Genomic DNA, 20,596 nt, shown 5'->3' with positions numbered 1-20,596 from the left:
AATGAAAAAAAAGATTTCTTTTTGAAAACTTTAGGAAAGAGTTTGACCAAAGTGGGCAGCATCCTGGCTTAGAGGGCTTTTACGTTTGTACAACTGATATTATTCCATCATCAAATATGGCCACTGTGACTAAAAATAGAAAAACCTTGAAACAGCTTCTCCAAATAGTTGATAAAAAAACTTTAACAGACTTGACAAGAAGCATCCTGGCATGAAGAACTTTAAAATCCCTACAAACAACACTGATCCACCATTAGATTTCCTGCCATTGCTTAAAATAGGCAAAACTTTTGAAAATCGTTTTCTATAAAACCTCTGCTTAGAATTTGACCAATGTTGATGGAAAGCATCCTGGCCATGAAGCCATGAAGACCTTTCAAATCATGCAAATTATACCAATTTGTCATCAAATATGGCCACTTCTGTTAAAAATAGATAAACATATTAATAACTTCTCAAAAACTACCCTCATGAACTTAACCAAATTTAAGAGAGAGAATCCTGGCATAGAGGGCTTTTGAGTTTTAAATTGATGCCAGTCAGCACTAAAGGTAGAACAAACATTTACACAACTTTATTTTTCAAAAAATGCAGGGCAGAATATGACCCAATTTGTACAAAACATATTCTGTCTTTTATTGTTACCAAATGATGCATATGTACCAAGAGATAGGAATGAATGAAGACAGATAAACTAGAGAACCCTTGAAATATTTGTTCTCCTAACATAATGCAGCTAACAGAATTTGAAGAAATTTCAACATAAATCAGCCTACTGGCCTGGATATCTTGGCCAACTCATTTGTCTATTTTGCCAGTGTCCTCTAGATCATTGATCTTAGACCCACTTGTGTGTCTTGGTTTTGAGAATCTAGTACAAAGCTATGATATATATACCTTCGCCACATGTGTTATACAGTGTGTTTGCATAGTTTTGCATTAAACTCATCTGATGTTCGTGTGATCTCTTTTTTCACACCGTCTTGATATAGTCAATAAATATGCTACCCTTTTGTATTGCTCTCTTCAGCAGAGGATTTTGTTTTGCATCACTCTCTTCAGCTGAGGATTATATCAATCCAAAGTCATGGATATAAGCATACTTCAGAATGGTAGAGTCTTTATGATTCATACATGTATATCATTTATTGTTCATATGTGTATATTGTTGGTTGTTCATATGTGTTGATAATATAAAGACAACCCAGAAAGAAAAAAAAACAGATCACGTGAACATCATCAGGAATACAATGCAAACTTAAACTATCATACTGTACCTATTATATTTATTGTGCGTTTGCTATGGTCTTGTGCTTGATTCTTGAAAATATTATGTTTATATACATATAACTATGAAATAAAAACATAATCTAAATTTGTATTTTATTTCTTCATGAAAATGAAACACCTGTATGACATGTAAGAGGGGATTACATTAAACTAGGTGTGAATGGTTATATCCTGTTATAGTTAATGTGCTGCCTTGATAAATACAAGCTTTAATAAGAAATACAAGTGATGTGGGAATTATAAGTTCATCTGACAATCAAGATTTCTACAGAATTTGAAAAAGATATGAACAACTTCTATAAGCTGAAGGTAATTTTTTCCATGAAACTATTTGGAACATGGTTTCAGGCAGCTGGTATCTTGTTAATCTTAATGTTTACACTGAGCTTTACAATGCAATTTGCTTCTTTTAGAATTAAAATGAGGATCATATCAATCCAAAGTTCCTTGGCAATTGCACATTATTTTGGCCAGGACAGCTGACTTAGATGGACACATTCTTTATTTACTAATGCATGTTTTAAGGCTTCTGACTTATTTCTGGTCAGTGTTAATGGAAATCCAAATTGAATGCCTACCATGGATTCGTTTATCAAAACCATAAGATTATATCAATTTATTGAATCATTTTAATTTTTCAGACCGTCTTGCTAGCAGAGCCTTAAATGGGGTACGGAGCAACAAAATAAAACCAGTAGACTATGAAAAGCTCAAAGCCATTGCCACAGAAAAGAAATTCTCATCTCACACGAGTCTTCTTAAAGTGAAAAAGTTTGAACAGTTGACCAAACAAAATAAGGAAAATCACCTTCTCAAGCAACACAAGCTGATGTGGCAAAAGGAATTTCTGAAATTAAATAGCTTGAGGAAGAAGATTCAGAATGAAGTTGATGTCCATATTCGACAAAATACTGAAGAGGGAAGTATTTGTGCCCAGATTTATCAGGACTTTGAAGATTACAAAGCAATGTTGGAATCCGACTTTCAAAAGTTCAAAGAGGCAACGACTGAGCCATTGTGGAACTTAAGGTAACTAAATTTGTGACACCTGTAATAGCAGAAAATGAGGCTAACCATCCACTTATATATTTGAAACTATTCCTTAAATATGTAAAAATTAAATTTTTACAACAATACTTTTCTTTGTTTTCTTTGGGGCGGTGCAAGCCTTGTAAAGTTTTCAGCAATTGTTGATTGACTTAATTATCATTAAAAAGGCTTTTTCTTAAACATTTGCTAAGTTTTGTAAAGATAATTAAAGTCTCATGTATACTCTCTTATTGGTTGGGTCCAGAAGCAAACTGTACTGACCCAAATCTGCCAGTGCATAATGAGCTAGCAGATCTGGGTCTGTGCATTTTGTTATGAGTAATCAATAGAACAAACAACATAGACCCTAATTTTTGGTACATTATACAATGGCAAATCAGGGTTTGTGTGTTTGAAGTATCCAGTTGATCTTGCTCCTCACAGCTCATGCTATTTCGGAAATATCATTGCCATAATGATGTTTTGACCCCTAGATCACCTAAGCCTGAGTTCATTGTCTTCATAGAATAGTACAAGAGAAGATTCACTGATTACTACCATTGTTCCCTTTGCATACATTGAAATCACATTAAGAATGAGGATAAAGGAATCAGATTAAATATGTTCGGTCCAACACAGTACATGGTGATATCATTGGTATATTATAATGTCTATTTATCTGCCACCTTTTAACATAATCAGCCTCATGTTCCTTCACAGAAAGTAAGGAATCTTTGGGGGATTTCTCAGGAACGTGATACAAAATCTTAAGATTCTGCACTGAGACACATAAACTACCCTAACTACAATAAAAAACTATTTATCACAACATTATCAAACAGAACAATTTTCTCCGTGTGTCATTTTACCACCAAATTTATAGCATTGTTACACTGGTTGTTGTTGTGGGGTTTAATGCCATTTTTCAGCACACAATAGGCTATACATGGCAGCCGGTATTATAGGCAGAAAAAACCACCAATCCACGAGAAGCTACTGGCAAGCTTTCTCACATACCCATGTTGGCCGAATCCGAGACTTGAACCCATGCATTGTTACACTGGTGTTATAACAAAGAGTGTACAACTTTACATGAAGTAATTGTCTTTATATCCCTTATTTGCAGAAAAATATTTTTTTCATTTTTTTTGCAATCCATAAATTCTACAGTATATGATTGCATTGCAAACTTGCATTTGAGGCATGGTTGGATTTAAAAGTTTCTTCTTTAATCTTAAAATTGTGATTTGTATCTCTTTATGCACTGCGATGGTGCCATTAATCTCCTATTTCTATGTTGAAATTCTGTAAATACCAACAAATCACCATTGTAACTGCTGGCACATTTTGTGCAACTCCATTGCCATGGTGGCTGGTTGTAATGTGCCCCCCCCCCCCCCAGAATTATTACTAACCCCATAGAAGAATGGGCAACAAAAATATTAAATAGCTCTGAGCCCCAAGTCAGCAAAGCCAATGGTCTAGGTGTATAAAATTTAAAAAAAAAGAAGGTGAAAGGTATTACAATTTAATAAACTATATCATGGTATTCAACAATTACAGGACAATTTTTCAATGCAGTTGCTTCCAGTCAGTACGAGACCTATTCAAACTGCCAGTTATTTCATGACACAGAATTAAAGGTGAGAGTGTTTCCTTCCAGTGTCCATTCTGTGTTACTCCTCTGTAATTTCTGCCTTGTATTCCTTTGTAAGTACTTCCATTACCCTTGTTTCTGTTCTCCCTGGCTCCTAGTTGGTACTTCCGGTACTCTTGTTGCCGTTCTCCAGGCCCCCTTGTCAGTAATTCCAGTACTCTTGTTTCCTTTCTCCAGGCCTCCTTGTCAGTACTTCCGGTACTCTTGTTTCCATTTTTCATGCCTCCTTGTTGGTACTTCCAGTACTCTTGTTTCCGTTCTCCAGGCCTCCTTGTTGGTACTTCTGGTACCCTTGTTTCTGTCTCCTCGTCTCCTGTGTCATCACACAGCTACCTAATTCCACTATCTCTCCTCATCTCCATCTCTCTAATCTTCAGGTGGATTAGAAGGTACTTACAATTTTGCTGACTTTTTGAACACAGGAGAATTAACACATTCTCACAGATCTTTCATCAGCAATTAAATCATTAGGTCAACTCATAAACGCACATCTAAATATTCCATACACACTTGTTCTATAATAAAGGCTATAACAACAACAATAATATCATGACTTTTGATACATACATGTACATGCATATCCCTAATTTTCTACATAGTAAAAAATCATCATCCTATGCATTTCCTACCTTACAAACTATAAAAGACACATACAAATATAAAAATTCCTAGTTATACATGCATGAGGCCAACGATACCTAACTCTGCATAATCCACACTTTATATTCTAATACAAACAAGTACAAGTTCCAACACTATTAAATTCAGTTCTGTACCACAATGCAACATTGTAGCAGATTACACCATCCACTTTGATTTTATCCTAACAACTACATATATTAATCTTGAAAATTACTAATTTGGTATACAATACATTACGACATATTGATAATTCAGCTATACATAGAAGATTAAAGTTCTGCTAAATTAAATGCAAATAATAACGTAAAATTCTTACAACACCTAATTAGGAAAGTGAGACAGATTTGGGCAAAGATATTTTGCCTCAGAAGCCTTTGTTCCAAATCTTGTCCTAAGTTCCTAGAATTCTCTTCCCACCCTTTTAACGAGCACACAACTTTGGCACTCAGAGCACAGTCTAGTGTCTCCAACTTTCCTGTGATCTGTTCTTGCTAAGGTACAAACATGCACCGATCCATTCAAAATGTATGTAAAAGAATAATCTCTGGCTGTGTGAGAAACCTGCCCCAAAATATGACTTAGTTCTGATTGGATACCGGTGGTCTCTTTGAAAACTGTCTGGGGTAGTAGCACAGATGTGTTATAGTGTCAGATGTCCAGTCTCTAAGCCTAAGCTGACCGGTGACATGCTGCTGATTGCAAAACAAACAGTTTCTCACCACTGTGGCAAGGTTTTCTTTGAAGTAACCGCGAATTTGACCATAATGCAATGGCTAAGATAGTTCCTTTGTTTCAGGATCGGTCTAAAGTCGTAATATTATGTAACATGTATCGACATTACCGAAAGTACTTTGCATTTCAGTTTCTGTCAGAAGACATTTATAAACATGAGGCATGAATTGTTAGCAAATTTTCTCAAACAATATGACACTGGTCAACCTTACTGATTGAATATCCATTTGATGCAGACCACCCTTGGATTGACAGACGTTAGAGTGATTTTCAATCACATACAATTTGAAGAATCAGTCATTCTTTATGTGATTATAAAGTTTTGGATAATAAAAATTTTCTTGTCACTTGTATAGGCTCGAATAAACAGTAACACAAGAAAGAGTGAAAACGACAAGCTTTTAAAAATATTTTTTTTTATTTCCCTGGAAAAATTCTGTAAAAATGAAAAAAATATGAACTTACGGTTTTGTAGAATAAAATCCAAAAATAATCCAAAAGTAATCCAAGAATAAAATTTTATTAATCCTAATAACAAAATGTTCTACTGATTTCATGTTCAAATCCTGATGAAGAATCCAAGATGGAAGACGATGACATGTGCTGAATAAATTTTTATAAAAAACTGTCCATGAGCACATGTAATTTTCAGAAAAATAACAGAATTAATCCTTTTGAATCCAAGTAATTTGAAATAACTCCAAACCAAGTAATTTGAAATAACTCTAAACAGCACAACATACAACTAAAAATTTAACAGCCCAACTTCCACTGATTAATTCTCCAAAACATGGGTTATTTGGGCTTTCTAAAACGTTAACGAAGAGTCACATGATCATCTTCTAAAAGTTTATAGAAGCAAATACTTGTTCAGCTCATGTTTACCCAGTGTGACCCTGATGAAAACCAATCATTTTTACTCTAAGAAATAAAAAAAATAAAAAATTGTTTATATCTTAAAGACAAGGTCCCATCATGACCTTGGAACCAACCAATCATTTTAAAATAAAATAGAACTTGTTTACGAAAGTTGCTACAAATTCTGAAAAAGGTCAGGATTTAGATTAACACCTGGTGTTTATAAACTAAAAGTCAAGGTCAAACTATTTTCTAAAAAAAGTATCGTCTCTAGTGAACAAATTTACATTACACTATCACGTGATGAAAAATAAAATTTTTTAAAACTGGCAAACAATTAAATTGAAATAAATATATATTAAATCAGATACACATTGCAATTTCAGAAGAGTTTCATATGTTCACTACAATACGTGTGTTATGAAAGGTTGATCGGATTCTATCCAATACTACTACAGTGAAAAAATATCAGTTTTGAGAGGTTTTTGTTTTACTGAGGGTTTCTTTTTGTAAGCTTTTATGTGTAGAAGTGTACAAATTTAAGAAAGTTGTTTGTTTTTTAGTTAAGTATTTAATGAAAAAATTAGCAGATCAATAAATGTTCATTCCAGAGGTCAGGTCCTTTTGCATGAATAAATACAGTTGTTCCACATAGAAATACAGTCCTTGTTAGAAGAAACATTTGAAGAATGAGATACATTTGTGACATTACAATGTCAGTCCATTAGAATTATGAATGGTACTCCATAATGTTTAAATACTCCGTGTAATATGTAAATCCACAGTTCAAGAGCCTGGCTCGAAGAAGATGTGGAGCATTGTTTTTTTCTTGCATCTTTCTTCATCTTATTTGGCTTGTGTTGATGGCTCCATTTCTTATGTAGCAGCCCAAAAATGTTCATCTTTAGCAATCACAAAGTTTTTTAATCACTGTATAAGATTTAGTAAGTTTTATCTTTTGAAAATCAGTTGAGTGAATCTGACATTTTGAATACTGTTCTGTCGGTTTCCATCGGCTCAAAAGCAAGGCCACCTGCATGAGTACTAAAGACCTGATATTTAATTCACCTGCAAAGAAAACCCAATGCAGTATGTATTCTGTTGATCCTGTAAATTGAATAAATCACAATTAGCTAACATATTCTTTTAAAATGGCATACCTACAAGCATTTACTTATTAATAATTTGCCGTCAGAGCTGGGATTTTTATGGGGCAGAGGCTTAAGATTAAAGAATTGTCAACCCTAATCTGTGTTAGCCATGTGCAATATTGTTTTAACCTTGGGTACCCATTAGAACAATCTTTTTCTCACTGATAAACCTTCGGCAGTATTTTTATGTGTCAGGAATTTAGCAGCTGAAAATGAGTTTCAGTATTAAGTTTTATTGTTGTTGTTTTATTTACATAAAAATGAAATTTGGGATCAAAATTTGTTTCAGTATTCATAGTTCAGGAGTTTCTGTTTGCTGGGCAAAAACAGTGATGATATTATTAAAGCAAAAATTTCACCCTTAAGGGAATTCTAGTGTACTGAGGGTTCAGGTTTGAGGCGTTTCACTATTTACAGCTTTTACCTACGTCAAAACATGTGCATTCTCAATTTAGTTTAGACAATGTAGCCCTTTAGGACATCATTATCAGTGGAAAGTAGGCCACTGCCACTTCTTGGATTTTATGATATTACTTTTTTTCAAACACACATGAACAAACTTGTACACTGACTTGACAAGAAGGACACCTGACTACACTTGAACAGCACAAACTTATTCTATTTTTACAAAGGAAAAGTAATCCTATGAGATTAAAAGATGGAGTTTTCCTTATTGTCTCTATGCTCACTCTCCATGTCCACCACAATGAACCAAGAAATGAAAAATGACATAAGCTATATGCTAAAAAAAATTTAAAAATCATTGCATCAACAAAACAATAAGAATAATTTGCCACTCAAGGTAACAACGTATGTTGTTTTGATAATATATCTGTTGTTAATCTAAAAACATTTTCCAATGAGTTAAGTGTATGATTATGTAAACATGTCTATAAAGTCTGGTACATTTTTTTCCATATGTGTTCAAAAAGTAAATGTTATTTCAGTCTTTTAATTAGGTGAGAGATATTTTGTCTCAAATTATTTTTCTTTTTGTCATTGTTACCCATCCTGTACAAATTGTTTGCAAAAATTTTGATAATCATTTTTCTATTTTAAAAAAGAATCTAATATATGTGTAGAACAGCATGGTTTTACACCAAAACATTCTTTAATAACCAATTTAGCAAGTGTTTTCAGATTTTATTTAAAGCAAAACTTAAAATAAGTAACAGATTTATTTAATTTATACTGATTTTTCACAAGCATTTGATTCCATGTCTCACAAACTTCTTTTGCATAAACTAAAATTCAGTGAAGTTTGACTGATAATATTCTGGTTTTCATCATATTCATTTGACAAATAACAAAATTTTCCTTTACACAGTCATGGTTCATTATGGTAGGGGGTCATTTCTTGGGTGCCTCTGGGATCTATTTTGGGGCCCAGATTTGTATATTATATAAATTACCTCCCTTTAGTTGATGGTTGAAAGTTTTAAAAATATATTGGACAGATAAGCGATTGTGAGTGGCATTTAAAATGATGTTGAAAGAGATGCTATTTCTGTTTGCAAACAGTAACTAAACCTTTTTGTTTAAGCTGATTAATTTGAAGTTTAAAGCTAAATGGTAAGAGTTATTTGAAAGAATGGGTGTATGGCTGACAGGTACCCTCATTTTTACTGTACATGATGAGGCCATTATAGCCAAAGCAATGCACATGCTGGGTGTTTTAAATTGCACTTGCAAATCCATCTTAATAATATCTGTCATACATATTTTGTATCTATCTTGTATAAGGTATGGGCTTAAATACTGTCTTGAAATTTGATCCCATCACCAGTCTGTTTATGCCAAACAAATTGAAACTTGGTACCATCACCAGTCTGTTTTGGTCAAACAAATTGAAACTTTGTCACATCACCAGTCTTTTGAGACCAAACAAATTGAAAGTTGGTTACATCAACATTCTGCTTTGGCCAAACAGACTATAACATCTTAAAAGCTTTGAAATTCATGTGTTTTAAATCAGGTTTGGGTTTGACTATACAATTCTATGAATAAAATTTGTAGACTTTTAATTTACCATCTCTAGAATGTAGGAGAAAGATTATTGACTTTGAATGGCCTTCTATATATATATATATATATATATATATATATATATATATATATATATATATATATATATATTCATGTTGACTGTCCTCATTTTCATTTTAATAAGTCAGATGGCCAGCAGTGTTTCAAGAACAAAATCTAGGATACAAAACTTCTTTGCACTGCACAGAAATTCATTTGAACATCTATTAAACACACCTATTAAATATAACATAAAGTAATTTGAACATTAGAAAACACACCTATTAAATATAAAATAAAGTAATTTGAACATCAGAAAATGTGCCTATTAAATACAACAAAGTAATTTGAACATAAGAAAACATGCCTATTAAATATAGCATAAAGTAATTTGAATGATAGAAAACACACCTATTAAATATAACAAAGTAATTTGAACATTAGAGAACATGCCTATTAAATATAACATAAAGTAATTTGAACATAAGAAAATGTGCCTATTAAATATAACAAAGTAATTTGAACATTAGAAAACACACCTTTTAAATATAACAAAGTAATTTGAACATTAGAAAACATTCCTATTAAATATAACATAAAGTAATTTGAACATTAGAGAACATGCCTATTAAATATAACTAAGTAATTTGAACATTAGAAAACACACCTATTAAATATAACATAAAGTAGTTTGAACATTAGAAAACATGCCTATTAAATATAAAAAAAGTAATTTGAACATCAGAAAATGCACCTGTTAAATATAACAAAGTAATTTGAACATTAGAGGACATGCCTATTAAATATAACATAAAGTAATTTGAACATAAGAAAATGTGCCTATTAAATATAACTAAGTAATTTGAACATTAGAAAACACACCTATTAAATATAACATAAAGTAGTTTGAACATTAGAAAATATGCCTATTAAATATAAAAAAAGTAATTTGAACATCAGAAAATGCGCCTGTTAAATATAACAAAGTAATTTGAACATTAGAGGACATGCCTATTAAATATAACATAAAGTAATTTGAACATAAGAAAATGTGCCTATTAAATATAACTAAGTAATTTGAACATTAGAAAACACACCTATTAAATATAACATAAAGTAGTTTGAACATTAGAAAACATGCCTATTAAATATAAAAAAAGTAATTTGAACATCAGAAAATGCGCCTGTTAAATATAACAAAGTAATTTGAACATTAGAGGACATGCCTATTAAATATAACATAAAGTAATTTGAACATAAGAAAATGTGCCTATTAAATATAACTAAGTAATTTGAACATTAGAAAACACACCTTTTAAATATAACAAAGTAATTTGAACATTAGAAAACATGCCTAATAAATATAAAATAAAGTAATTTGAGCATAAGCAAATGCACCTATTAAATATAAAATAAAGTAATTTGAACATAAGAAAATGTGCCTATTAAATATAACATAAAGTAATTTCAACATTAGAAAACATGCCTATTAAATATAACATAAAGTAATTTGAACATAAGAAAATGCACCTATTAAATATAACAAAGTAATTTGAGCATCAGAAAATGTGCCTATTAAATATAACACAGTAATTTGAGCATCAGAAAATGTGCCTGTTAAATATAACATAGAGTAATTTGAGCATCAGAAAACACAGACTATTGATAGAGCATAAGGTAATTTTTAACTTGTATTTCAATGCAACATACATATTGTGACTAACAATATCATGCTATTAAATGTTTTTTGAAAGAACTAATGTACTATTCCTGAACTGACAGATACACAGGTTCTTGTTTGCTGTTATTTTCACATGTATTAGATGTATCTACATTACAGTGTGTTGTTTTATATTAATATTTTGGTTATAATTTCTATCAGTACACCTTTGGTTCTGTAGAAATGTATAAAAACAAATAAATGAATTCTAAAAACAATTTATAAACACATTAAGATGTCATGCCACTCTTATTAGAATAACTAGTAAGTAATAATAGCAAACATTTAGAGTAACAGGTATTTCTAATTAACATGAATGACAATATAACTGTTACAAATATACCAGAACTTCTTTGCAGATGAAAAGTATTTACATGAAAACATGTGTGAATTAAAAATAAGTTTCTCAAAGAAAGTGGAGAAAATATAATAATTTTATTTTTACATTGTGTTAATATAACTAAGGATTTGTGTTGTAGATATATCTGAATTTCTTTCCAGGGAAGATCTCCAGTTTTGGTTGCAAGAGAACATGTCAGAGTTAAAACTAGGTTCCCCTGAGACAGTGGAAAAACACAAAGAGATCAAGCAGACTGTAGAATCAGTGAAAGCCCAGCAAGAGCAGGTGTTTCAGAGACTTCAACATGAAGAACGCTGCATAGAACAAGAATTAAATATTGGTATACAAATATTGAGAAATAATTGCAATCTATAAGACTTGATGACAGTAATGCACTGAACTAGACAATTTCTCCATCAATAACCAGTTACATAAATATCAGGAAATTACTTTCTGGTCCCCTTTGATAGAGCCTTCCCTGAAAGACAAAAAAATGTTTATCTGTCAATATATCATGGAGATGAAGGGAAGTAATCCTTAAAGATTAATCCCAACTTCCCACTAGGTGGCCTCCCATATATCAGGTATTTGCTCAGTTAAACTTTTATTTGGAACATCTACTAAAGTCTCTATTGCAATTTATCATCATTTTTGACCATCCAACATACTTTTCCATTGGTATCAAAAGGTTCATACACCTTGTGTATACAACATTTGTATTTCTTTCCAGTAAATTTATTTGCATTTATACATTTCTTCCCCCCACCCAGTTATTATTTTCCATGTGATATTAACCAGTTATACTCAGTTTTCATTGATGATTTATTATGCTCTCCTTAGGTTATTTAGTAATGTGTGTATATATTTATTGTACTAATGTTAGACATGACAGCTAGGCAGGCCTCCACAAAAGACATGAGGGGCTATACTAACAACATTACACCACTCTCAGCCTCCATTCCTCAACTGGCTATCTTCTTTACCTCTTTAAGGACAAGAAGCTAGCCCCTATCACAATCAAGGGATACCATTCTGTGATTTCAGACATGTTAGATGTCATGGAAGACATGATATTTGCCACAACATGTTTTTTACTTGTTGTCCATTTTCAACATATCTAAGTCATGCTTGCTCACCCTGTTCCCAAAATGGAACCTTCATTGGGTCTTGACATGGCTCAACTTATGAAAGTTCAAACCCTTGCCTTTCACATCGCTAAGAACCTTATCATACAGGACTTATTTCCTGATAGCATTAGCTTCAGCTTGCAGGGTGAGTGAGCTGCATGCACTATCTGTGGATCTGAACTATATGCAGTTCATTTCCAACAGCTCAGTCAAAATAATGATACAGCCTGATTTCATTGTGAAGAATCAATTAACAACTCTTCATCCTCTCTTCTTGATCAACTCATGAAGATAGGCAAAGCCACAAAACACAGTATATACCCACTGATACTATCAAATCTGCCAATCACAACACAGTATGTACTTAATGATACTATCTGATCTGCCAATCACAAAACACAGTATGTACCCACTGATTCTATCAAATCTGCCAATCACAAAACACAGTATGTACCCACTGATACTATCTGATCTGCCAATCACAAAACACAGTATGTACCCACTGATACTATCTGATCTGCCAATCACAAAACATAGTATGTACCCACTGATACTATCTGATCTGCCAATCACAAAACACAGTATGTACCCACTGATACTATCTGATTTGCACATGAAATGTCCACAGTGGCCATCAAAGGTATAACCTCATAAGTGCTGGCATCTTGGCTAAAGTGGTTTTTTAAAACCAGCATGCTTTCAGAAGGCAATCAATAAATAACTATTTGTCCTCTCTGCTTGATCAACCCATCAAGACAGTTGAAGCTGCAGGACCAGGTGTGCACCTTCAAATACTATCTGAGCTGCACAGGGTGCAAAAACAGATGATGCACCTTTCTACACAATCCTACACTTACAAGAGATGAACATAGGTATACAAGTACAGGAATTTAATTATACTTTATTTAACCACAATACAATGCCACACAAGTTTCTTATTAGGACATACACTGCAACATACTCCTCCAAAATAAAAAGTCAGTTCCATGAGGTATTGGGGCTGCCCACAGCTAGAGATTAATCTAGGATCAGAAACAGAGATAATGCAGTAACCTACACTGCAGTACACCACCTTGACACAATATGGAATTTAAGATGTATATAACTACTCTATGGTCTTAAACTGTGTCACAGAAAGAAGCAAAACCAACAAGTTTTGTAAAACCTTACAAGTAATGTAAATATACTAAGTTATAAAATCAGAATTTAAGAGGAACTTACAGTATTATGAATGAATTCCAAAATAGTCCTAAAATGTTCTACACAAGTCGAAAATAATAGAGTGTTCCAAAAGAATTCCAGGTCCTCAAACGTGCTGATGTGCCAACAGTATTGATCTATCATAATGGCAGAGCCCCATTGAAAGCTTAGGAGGAGTGGGTGGCTTCAGAGACCTAAGCATGATTAATTCTTTGTAGAGCATGACAGGGTAGACACTGCACTCTGCTACACCACAGTGCAGCATACAACAATACTCTGTTTTCATATACAAGGATGGGTGTTTACATTCCGATTAGCTGTTCACTTATTCCATGACATGAATAAAGTGTTGATCATCAGCACTATTACATATTCACTCATCACACCACACATTGTGTTATTCATTGGTAATCAGAGTCAGTTAGTGCTCACAGACTTACAAGAAGTAAGATACACTGGATATATCATAACATGTCTGTTGATTGATAATCAGTTTTAATTTCTAAAGATTAAAATGTAATATTATGAAAGATAGAGGTCTATTTCATATGCTTGATGTTGGATACTTGTATTATTAAGAACGATAAAGGTGTATTTCATGTACTCAATATTGGATACATGTATTATTAAGAATGATGAAGGTGTATTTCATATACTCATTGTTGGATACATGTATTATTAAGAATGATAAAGGTTTGTTTCATACACTCAGTGTTTGATACATGTAGTATTAAGAGTGATAAAGGTGTATTTCATATACTCATTGTTGGATACATCTAGTATTAAGAATGGCAAAGGTGTATTTCATATGCTTGATGTTGGATACTTGTATTATTAAGAACGATAAAGGTGTATTTCATATACACGATGTTGAATACATGTATTATTAAGAATGATAAAGGTGTATGTCATATACTCAATTTTGGATACATGTATTATTAAGAATGATAAAGGTTTGTTTCATACACTCAGTGTTTGATACATGTAGTATTAAGAGTGATAAAGGTGTATTTCATATACTCATTGTTGGATATCAGAGATTCACTTCCTTGACCTTCTGAATGCAGTGTTATTCACTCACAATCAGTTATTCACTACTCCCACCAGGAGAGTACAGTGACTTTGTGATGGGCAGCCTGGAGAAGCGTCCCCACATAGATCAAGGGATCCCAGAGGAGGCATTTGACCTGGAATGCCCTGATGAAGAACTTAAAGTGTCCGTCCTACAGGAGTTCATCAACATTGACCAAATGTACCTAGAAAGAATTGAGATGGTAGAGGCAGCTCACCAGTATGCTCTTGGGTAATCTTCCAATTACTCTGATTCTCTGATTTCACACTGCTGACAACAGGTGACTGAGAAAGAAAAAAAACCAATAGAAACTAAATGGGTGACTTGACATGTTATAATGGCTTTACATAAAGATGAATGGTCAGTTGTGCAAGCTATACATTTCCAAAACACCTTGGTTAGAATGTATGGGCCAGTAAATACAACCCTCTGTGTGGGTAGGCAAAACTGTATTATTATTTTTTATAGATACATGAATCTGATGTCACCTGTTTCATCATTAAAATTGACATCTTTAGAGTGACTTTGTGGTCTCCCATTATGTGTTGCATCTTAAGGCATGGTGTATCATTTTACAATATTCGACTTTCTGTCAATCCTTGTATTATTTTATAATATAACAGTGTATATTTTAATAATATAACAGTAAACACTGTCTTTGTCCTAAATTTATAGACACCCTTAATTATTTTCTCTGAACAATTATTTCATGCACCATTAGGTTTGGGACAGTGGTATTGTTATAATTTTTGGACAAGGTAAGTATCAGTAGGTTTGCATTAAGAAACAAAAATGTGATTAAATTTAATATGTCACCCATTATTTGAATAACGAAAACCTGATGATACACTTGATTTTGTGTATGGATGCAATATTGATTATGATGCAGATAATTTTTCAATGCAGAGGCAATAAAATGATAAAGTGTATAACAGTTTTGGCTTACCCTAAATACATATATGCAGAAATTTTAATATTTATGTTATGAATGGAAGGCTCATTGATGATACAAATGGTCAGTTCACATTCATAACTCCTAATGGTTGCAGTGTAGTTGATTATATGATATGTTCTTATGAACTATTTAGCAATATCACCAGCTTGGAGTAGAGACTCGAATTCCTTCTTCTCCTTTTTTTTGTTCATAAGATTTGTTGGAAATCATTTATTTTTTAATCATCAATTCCTGAATATTATTTAATCAGCATTATCTCAAACTCTTGTTAATTTGGCATGAAAATGGATTCATTTTAAGTAACACTTGTTTATGGTTCTCTGTATAATAGATCATTTATCATATTAGTGTCTGCAGATGAAACTTAGCCTAGCGCAGAATGTTTTTATTTTTCATTACAGTAAGGACAGATTTGGAGGGTGGACAGAAGAGGAACATATTGTCTTTGTCAGTGTTTTTGACCAGTATGCCTATGATACTAGAAACCGGAGATCGCTCATTATTGATCGTCTCAAGCGACATCTTCCAGGCAAGACAAGAGCAGATATAGTTAGTATCAATCATTCACATTATATTTCTGCATTTCGTTTGCTTAAGATGCCTAAATATTTATGCTGTATGTTCCAAGTATCTTGTACAGTGTTCTGAAAATTTTATTTATGTGACATTTTGTGTAGCTAGGAGAGGTATGATGGGTGTGATTTGCCTTTCTCCCCAAATTTGCCCCAGACCAATGAATATCTGGCCTTAAAGGTCACACAAGAGTTGGTCTTATGTAGACAAGCATTTACTTATATTCTCTGAAAATACCATTTCTTCCAGAAAGAATAAATTGTTTTCTGAAAACACCTGTATCACATTCAGACAATAGCATTCTCTTTCAAAATATTTTGGCACACATCGTTTTGGACTTTGTCCATTATTTTAGTTATTTTTTTTTTTAAAATTCAGGCAGCATCTGATGCTCTTCTTTAAATTTTTTAAGTATTCTGTTTTTATACTATCAGTTATAACTCTGTCACTGGATATGCAGTAAAAGTGACTAAAAATGTTCCATGAATCAAAGAAAGTACAGTAAACCCTCGATATAATAAACCTTGATTTAACAAACCACACTATTCCAAGTTTCTTTATATACCACTCTTATTATATCCCAGAGAGCATTTTTGCATACTTAAGTATAATGAATGCCTTGTTATAATGAATAATTTGTATGGACCTCATTTCATTTATTATAGCAAGGGGCTACTGTTGGTCCTCATCAGTGATAACCCCGATGTGGCTGGGACACTGTAACTTACAAATAGATGGAGCAGTCTGTCTATTGAATTAATGATAATAACTGGATAATTTTACACATTTGTCCCATTGTAAAGCTTTGAGTAATTTTTATATAAATGTAACAAGTTTCCACCAAGTTTAGGGCTTTTGAGGGCCAGTTCTGAAGAGCTCTCAACCTGGATAAGGCCTGTCTGGTTTCTGTGTAAATACCTATACACTAAGTATTACCACCGAGGAATTCTAAACCATGTTCCAGTCATTCTTATGAGTGACTGGAGATGGTTTAGGGATTGGAATTAGAATTAAATTCCAAGCAGCAAAATTGTGATTTGCATCTTGTCAGTTTTAGATCATATAAGCTTAGCATGATAGTGTTAGATTTGTTCCATTCTAAAATATTGCATATGAAATGAGTAACAGAGACCTCCTTAAATTAATGAATGACCTTTTCATTATCTATTAAGATATTTACATATGCAATGGCTTTATGTGTGTTTACCAGTCTGATTTCCTTTTATCTAACGATCCCTTGAGCACATTGAAATAAATGGTCATGACTTGGATGACCTTTACCTCCCTCGGATGACAGTTACCTCCCCATTGTTGTTCATTGCACTGTTGATATGCTTAGTGCCTAATGTGTCTTACTGCTATAATATTCTTTTATCTGAAAATCCCTTTAGTGCAGTGATATAAATGGTCATGACATAGATCACAGTGACCTACTTATTATATTAATGAATGACTTTATTCATTCAGATATTGACATTATGCAGTAGCATTTTGTGTTCTCACTAACTTGATTTCCTTTTATCGGACAATTTCTTTGGTACAGTGACAGAAATTTGATTTAATCGAGGTCAGCAAATATAAAATCTTACATTCTGACCGAAGGTTTAAGTAAATTTAAAAAGTATGATTTGAAGCAAGCTAATAAGACTGGACTGAAAAGGTAAACTGTTATTTTTTAGAGATAACTCTTTTATCATCATTTATAATTGAATCTTAGGTGATGATTTCACAAACTTAGCATTTGTGATTATATATGGATCAAACTATTATTGACAATTTATTTTCATAAATACCCCCATCACAGCAGGAGACCCATTGTTTTTTAATATTGTGTTCATGCTGAACTCACACCACTTGTGATACGGAGTAAAAGAGAACATTGTTCTCATGCTGAATCCACCTGACCTCTGATGTATGAGTGAAGAGAAATGTTGTGTTCATGCAGATTTCATCACACCTCTGATGTGTGAGTGAAGGAGAACATTGTTTTCTTGCTGAATTCATCCCACCACCCCTGATGCATGAGTCACCTAACCTCTGATGTTTGAGTAAAGGAGAATGTTGTTTTCATACTGAACTCTCACTGTTTTTTATGTGTGCGCACATTGTTTTTTGTGCTTAACTTTCAAACTACCTGTGATGTTTGAATGAAAGAGGACAAAGATCATAGCTAAAAGTAGAACATTCTGCAGATGTTATCTTGGGTAGAATCTCAGTTTTGAGGTAAAATTTCAAGCAATAATTCTGAGAACATATTATTTACATTTGAGTGAACATTAAAAAGCCGGTTGGCCTCAAAGAAGACCACAGTCATTCACATCACATATCTGAATTTGTTTCACACTATACTAAGGATTACCAGGTAATTATTTTATTGGAAACTTACTTTATCTTACAAACTAAGGCTGCAAGAGGGGCAAAATATAAGTGCCAGTTCCACTATGAAATATTTACAAATCATACAGTTTTCACAATACTGCAGTTGTTTCACCCTCAAATTTTTTTCTCTCCAAAATAATGAGCCCAGTCCCCTTTCTTAAAAAAAGGTCTACACTGGTTGTTTATTCACACTTTTGGTACGTTATGTTAATGAATGTCTCTAAATTACCAGTTGGTGTACATCTGTCTTTTGTTGGCAGGTTGCACATGAGGATTGGTGGGATTCTTTCCGTTATTTCCACAAGCGCTGTCAGGCTGTGATGTTGGACTGGCAGAGGGATAGGACAGAACTCATGCAGAAAGCGCAAGTTGTTTTTGCAGAGGCTTGCATCGCTAATGAACTGGAGGAAGTTAAGAATGAATATCTCAAGAGACATAACGAGTTAAGAAAGGCATTGTTCCAAAAGGTAGCTTTACTTCATTGCCCAAAGTTTTGGTTACCCCATCGCGATTCAGTCTTTTTATCAGTTTCTAGAAATGGTCAAAACTGATTTTTAAAGAAAAGTAAACAGTGCGTTACCTGCCTGACTCTTTAAATACATTTGCCCACGAAAATTTCTGATTTATCTCCAGTTTGAATGTTTTATCAGATGAAAATACAATGTACCAGATGTCACCATTGTTTTATTTTTTTATTGGCTCCTATCTGTAAGGAAAGAAAGAAGTACCAGTCAGTTTAAAATGACAAAGCAGAAATAACAGCGTTGATATCTAATAGGTTGGAGTTTCTTCTACAAAATTGTCCTGTTGTATTAAATAAGAAATATTTATCTGTGAATATATTCAAATAGTCATTTGTTCATTTTAGAAAATAACTATTTATCAAGAAATTGCCAAGTTTTAGAAAATGATTGAAGGGCTGAACCATAGTAGGGTGACAGATTTTTTTTTAATTGTTAGTACATTGACTTTGCACTTGTTTTGGAATTATACTGGTTCAAAGAGTAAGATTACCTATCCAGGGTCTGTGCTATTGTAGAGGTTTCCTCCTTCATGGATGACCACATCATTCCAGCATCAGAGTCATTTAAATCACATTTATAATTTGGAAAAGCTTGTAGCATAGTCACATTAAAATTGTACAGTTTTTGAAAAGATACGTTAATTGGCTGTTTTTCTTGATAGGCCCATCTTAAGTCAAGCATATCAATGTATGGCAGTGTCTATCCATCCATCTGTTAGCATTATCTTGTCCAGCCATTAACTTAACAAGTTTTAATTAGATTTTGATGAAATTATCTAAATAAATATGATGAATTGATGGTTTGTCATATACCATAGTCAAGTCCACAAATCAAGGCAAGGGAAAAATCATGTTAGTTTGGGAATCCTTGTTTGAGCTGTAACTTTGAAAATACTGATGACATTTTGATGAAACTTTATTATGAATAAATAGTGTGTCATGCACCCCAGCTGACCCTTGCAGCGAGATCAAGGTCACAGACAGGGAAAATATAAATCAGGTGCCTGTGTCCTTCTTTGGATGTCAGTTTTAGCTAGTGAAAATATTTCAGTAAGATTTTAGCCACATAGATAGTGTGTTATGTACTGCAGCTGCACCCCTTGCTCCAAGGTTAAGGTCAATGCATGGGGAAAAATGTTCATGAATCCATCTTCAGGGTATTATTTTTACATCACTGAAATATTTGAAAGAATCTTTAATTATTTGTATATCCTAACTTGATGCAGTGTCATATATCATAGGCATGCATTGTCTCAAGGCAGGGTCACTTACATCTAAATTAGGGTAATATAAAAGAAAAAAATGAACTTGTTGAGTTTAATC

General features: G+C 32.9%; 1 protein-coding gene across 1 annotated transcript in view; it reads left to right on the top strand.

Annotated features, from left to right (window-relative positions):
* Positions 1-20,596, top strand: part of LOC149769746 (coiled-coil domain-containing protein 148-like) — a 62,757-nt gene that overhangs the window by 10,268 nt on the left and 31,893 nt on the right. Inside the window, exons 3-7 of the mRNA XM_089949776.1 lie at positions 1,932-2,319; positions 11,606-11,784; positions 14,879-15,074; positions 16,200-16,347; positions 19,011-19,217. Of these exons, the coding sequence (XP_089805902.1) occupies positions 1,932-2,319; positions 11,606-11,784; positions 14,879-15,074; positions 16,200-16,347; positions 19,011-19,217 (1,118 nt within the window). The remainder of the gene's footprint in view (positions 1-1,931; positions 2,320-11,605; positions 11,785-14,878; positions 15,075-16,199; positions 16,348-19,010; positions 19,218-20,596) is intronic.

The sequence above is a fragment of the Sinohyriopsis cumingii genome, unplaced genomic scaffold (assembly GCF_028554795.1).
Source record: "Sinohyriopsis cumingii isolate HCF-2022 unplaced genomic scaffold, ASM2855479v2 utg003301l, whole genome shotgun sequence".
Taxonomy (NCBI): domain Eukaryota; kingdom Metazoa; phylum Mollusca; class Bivalvia; order Unionida; family Unionidae; genus Sinohyriopsis; species Sinohyriopsis cumingii.
The sequence above is the reverse complement of the archived record's forward strand: the minus strand, read 5'-3'. Positions and strand labels throughout refer to the sequence as shown.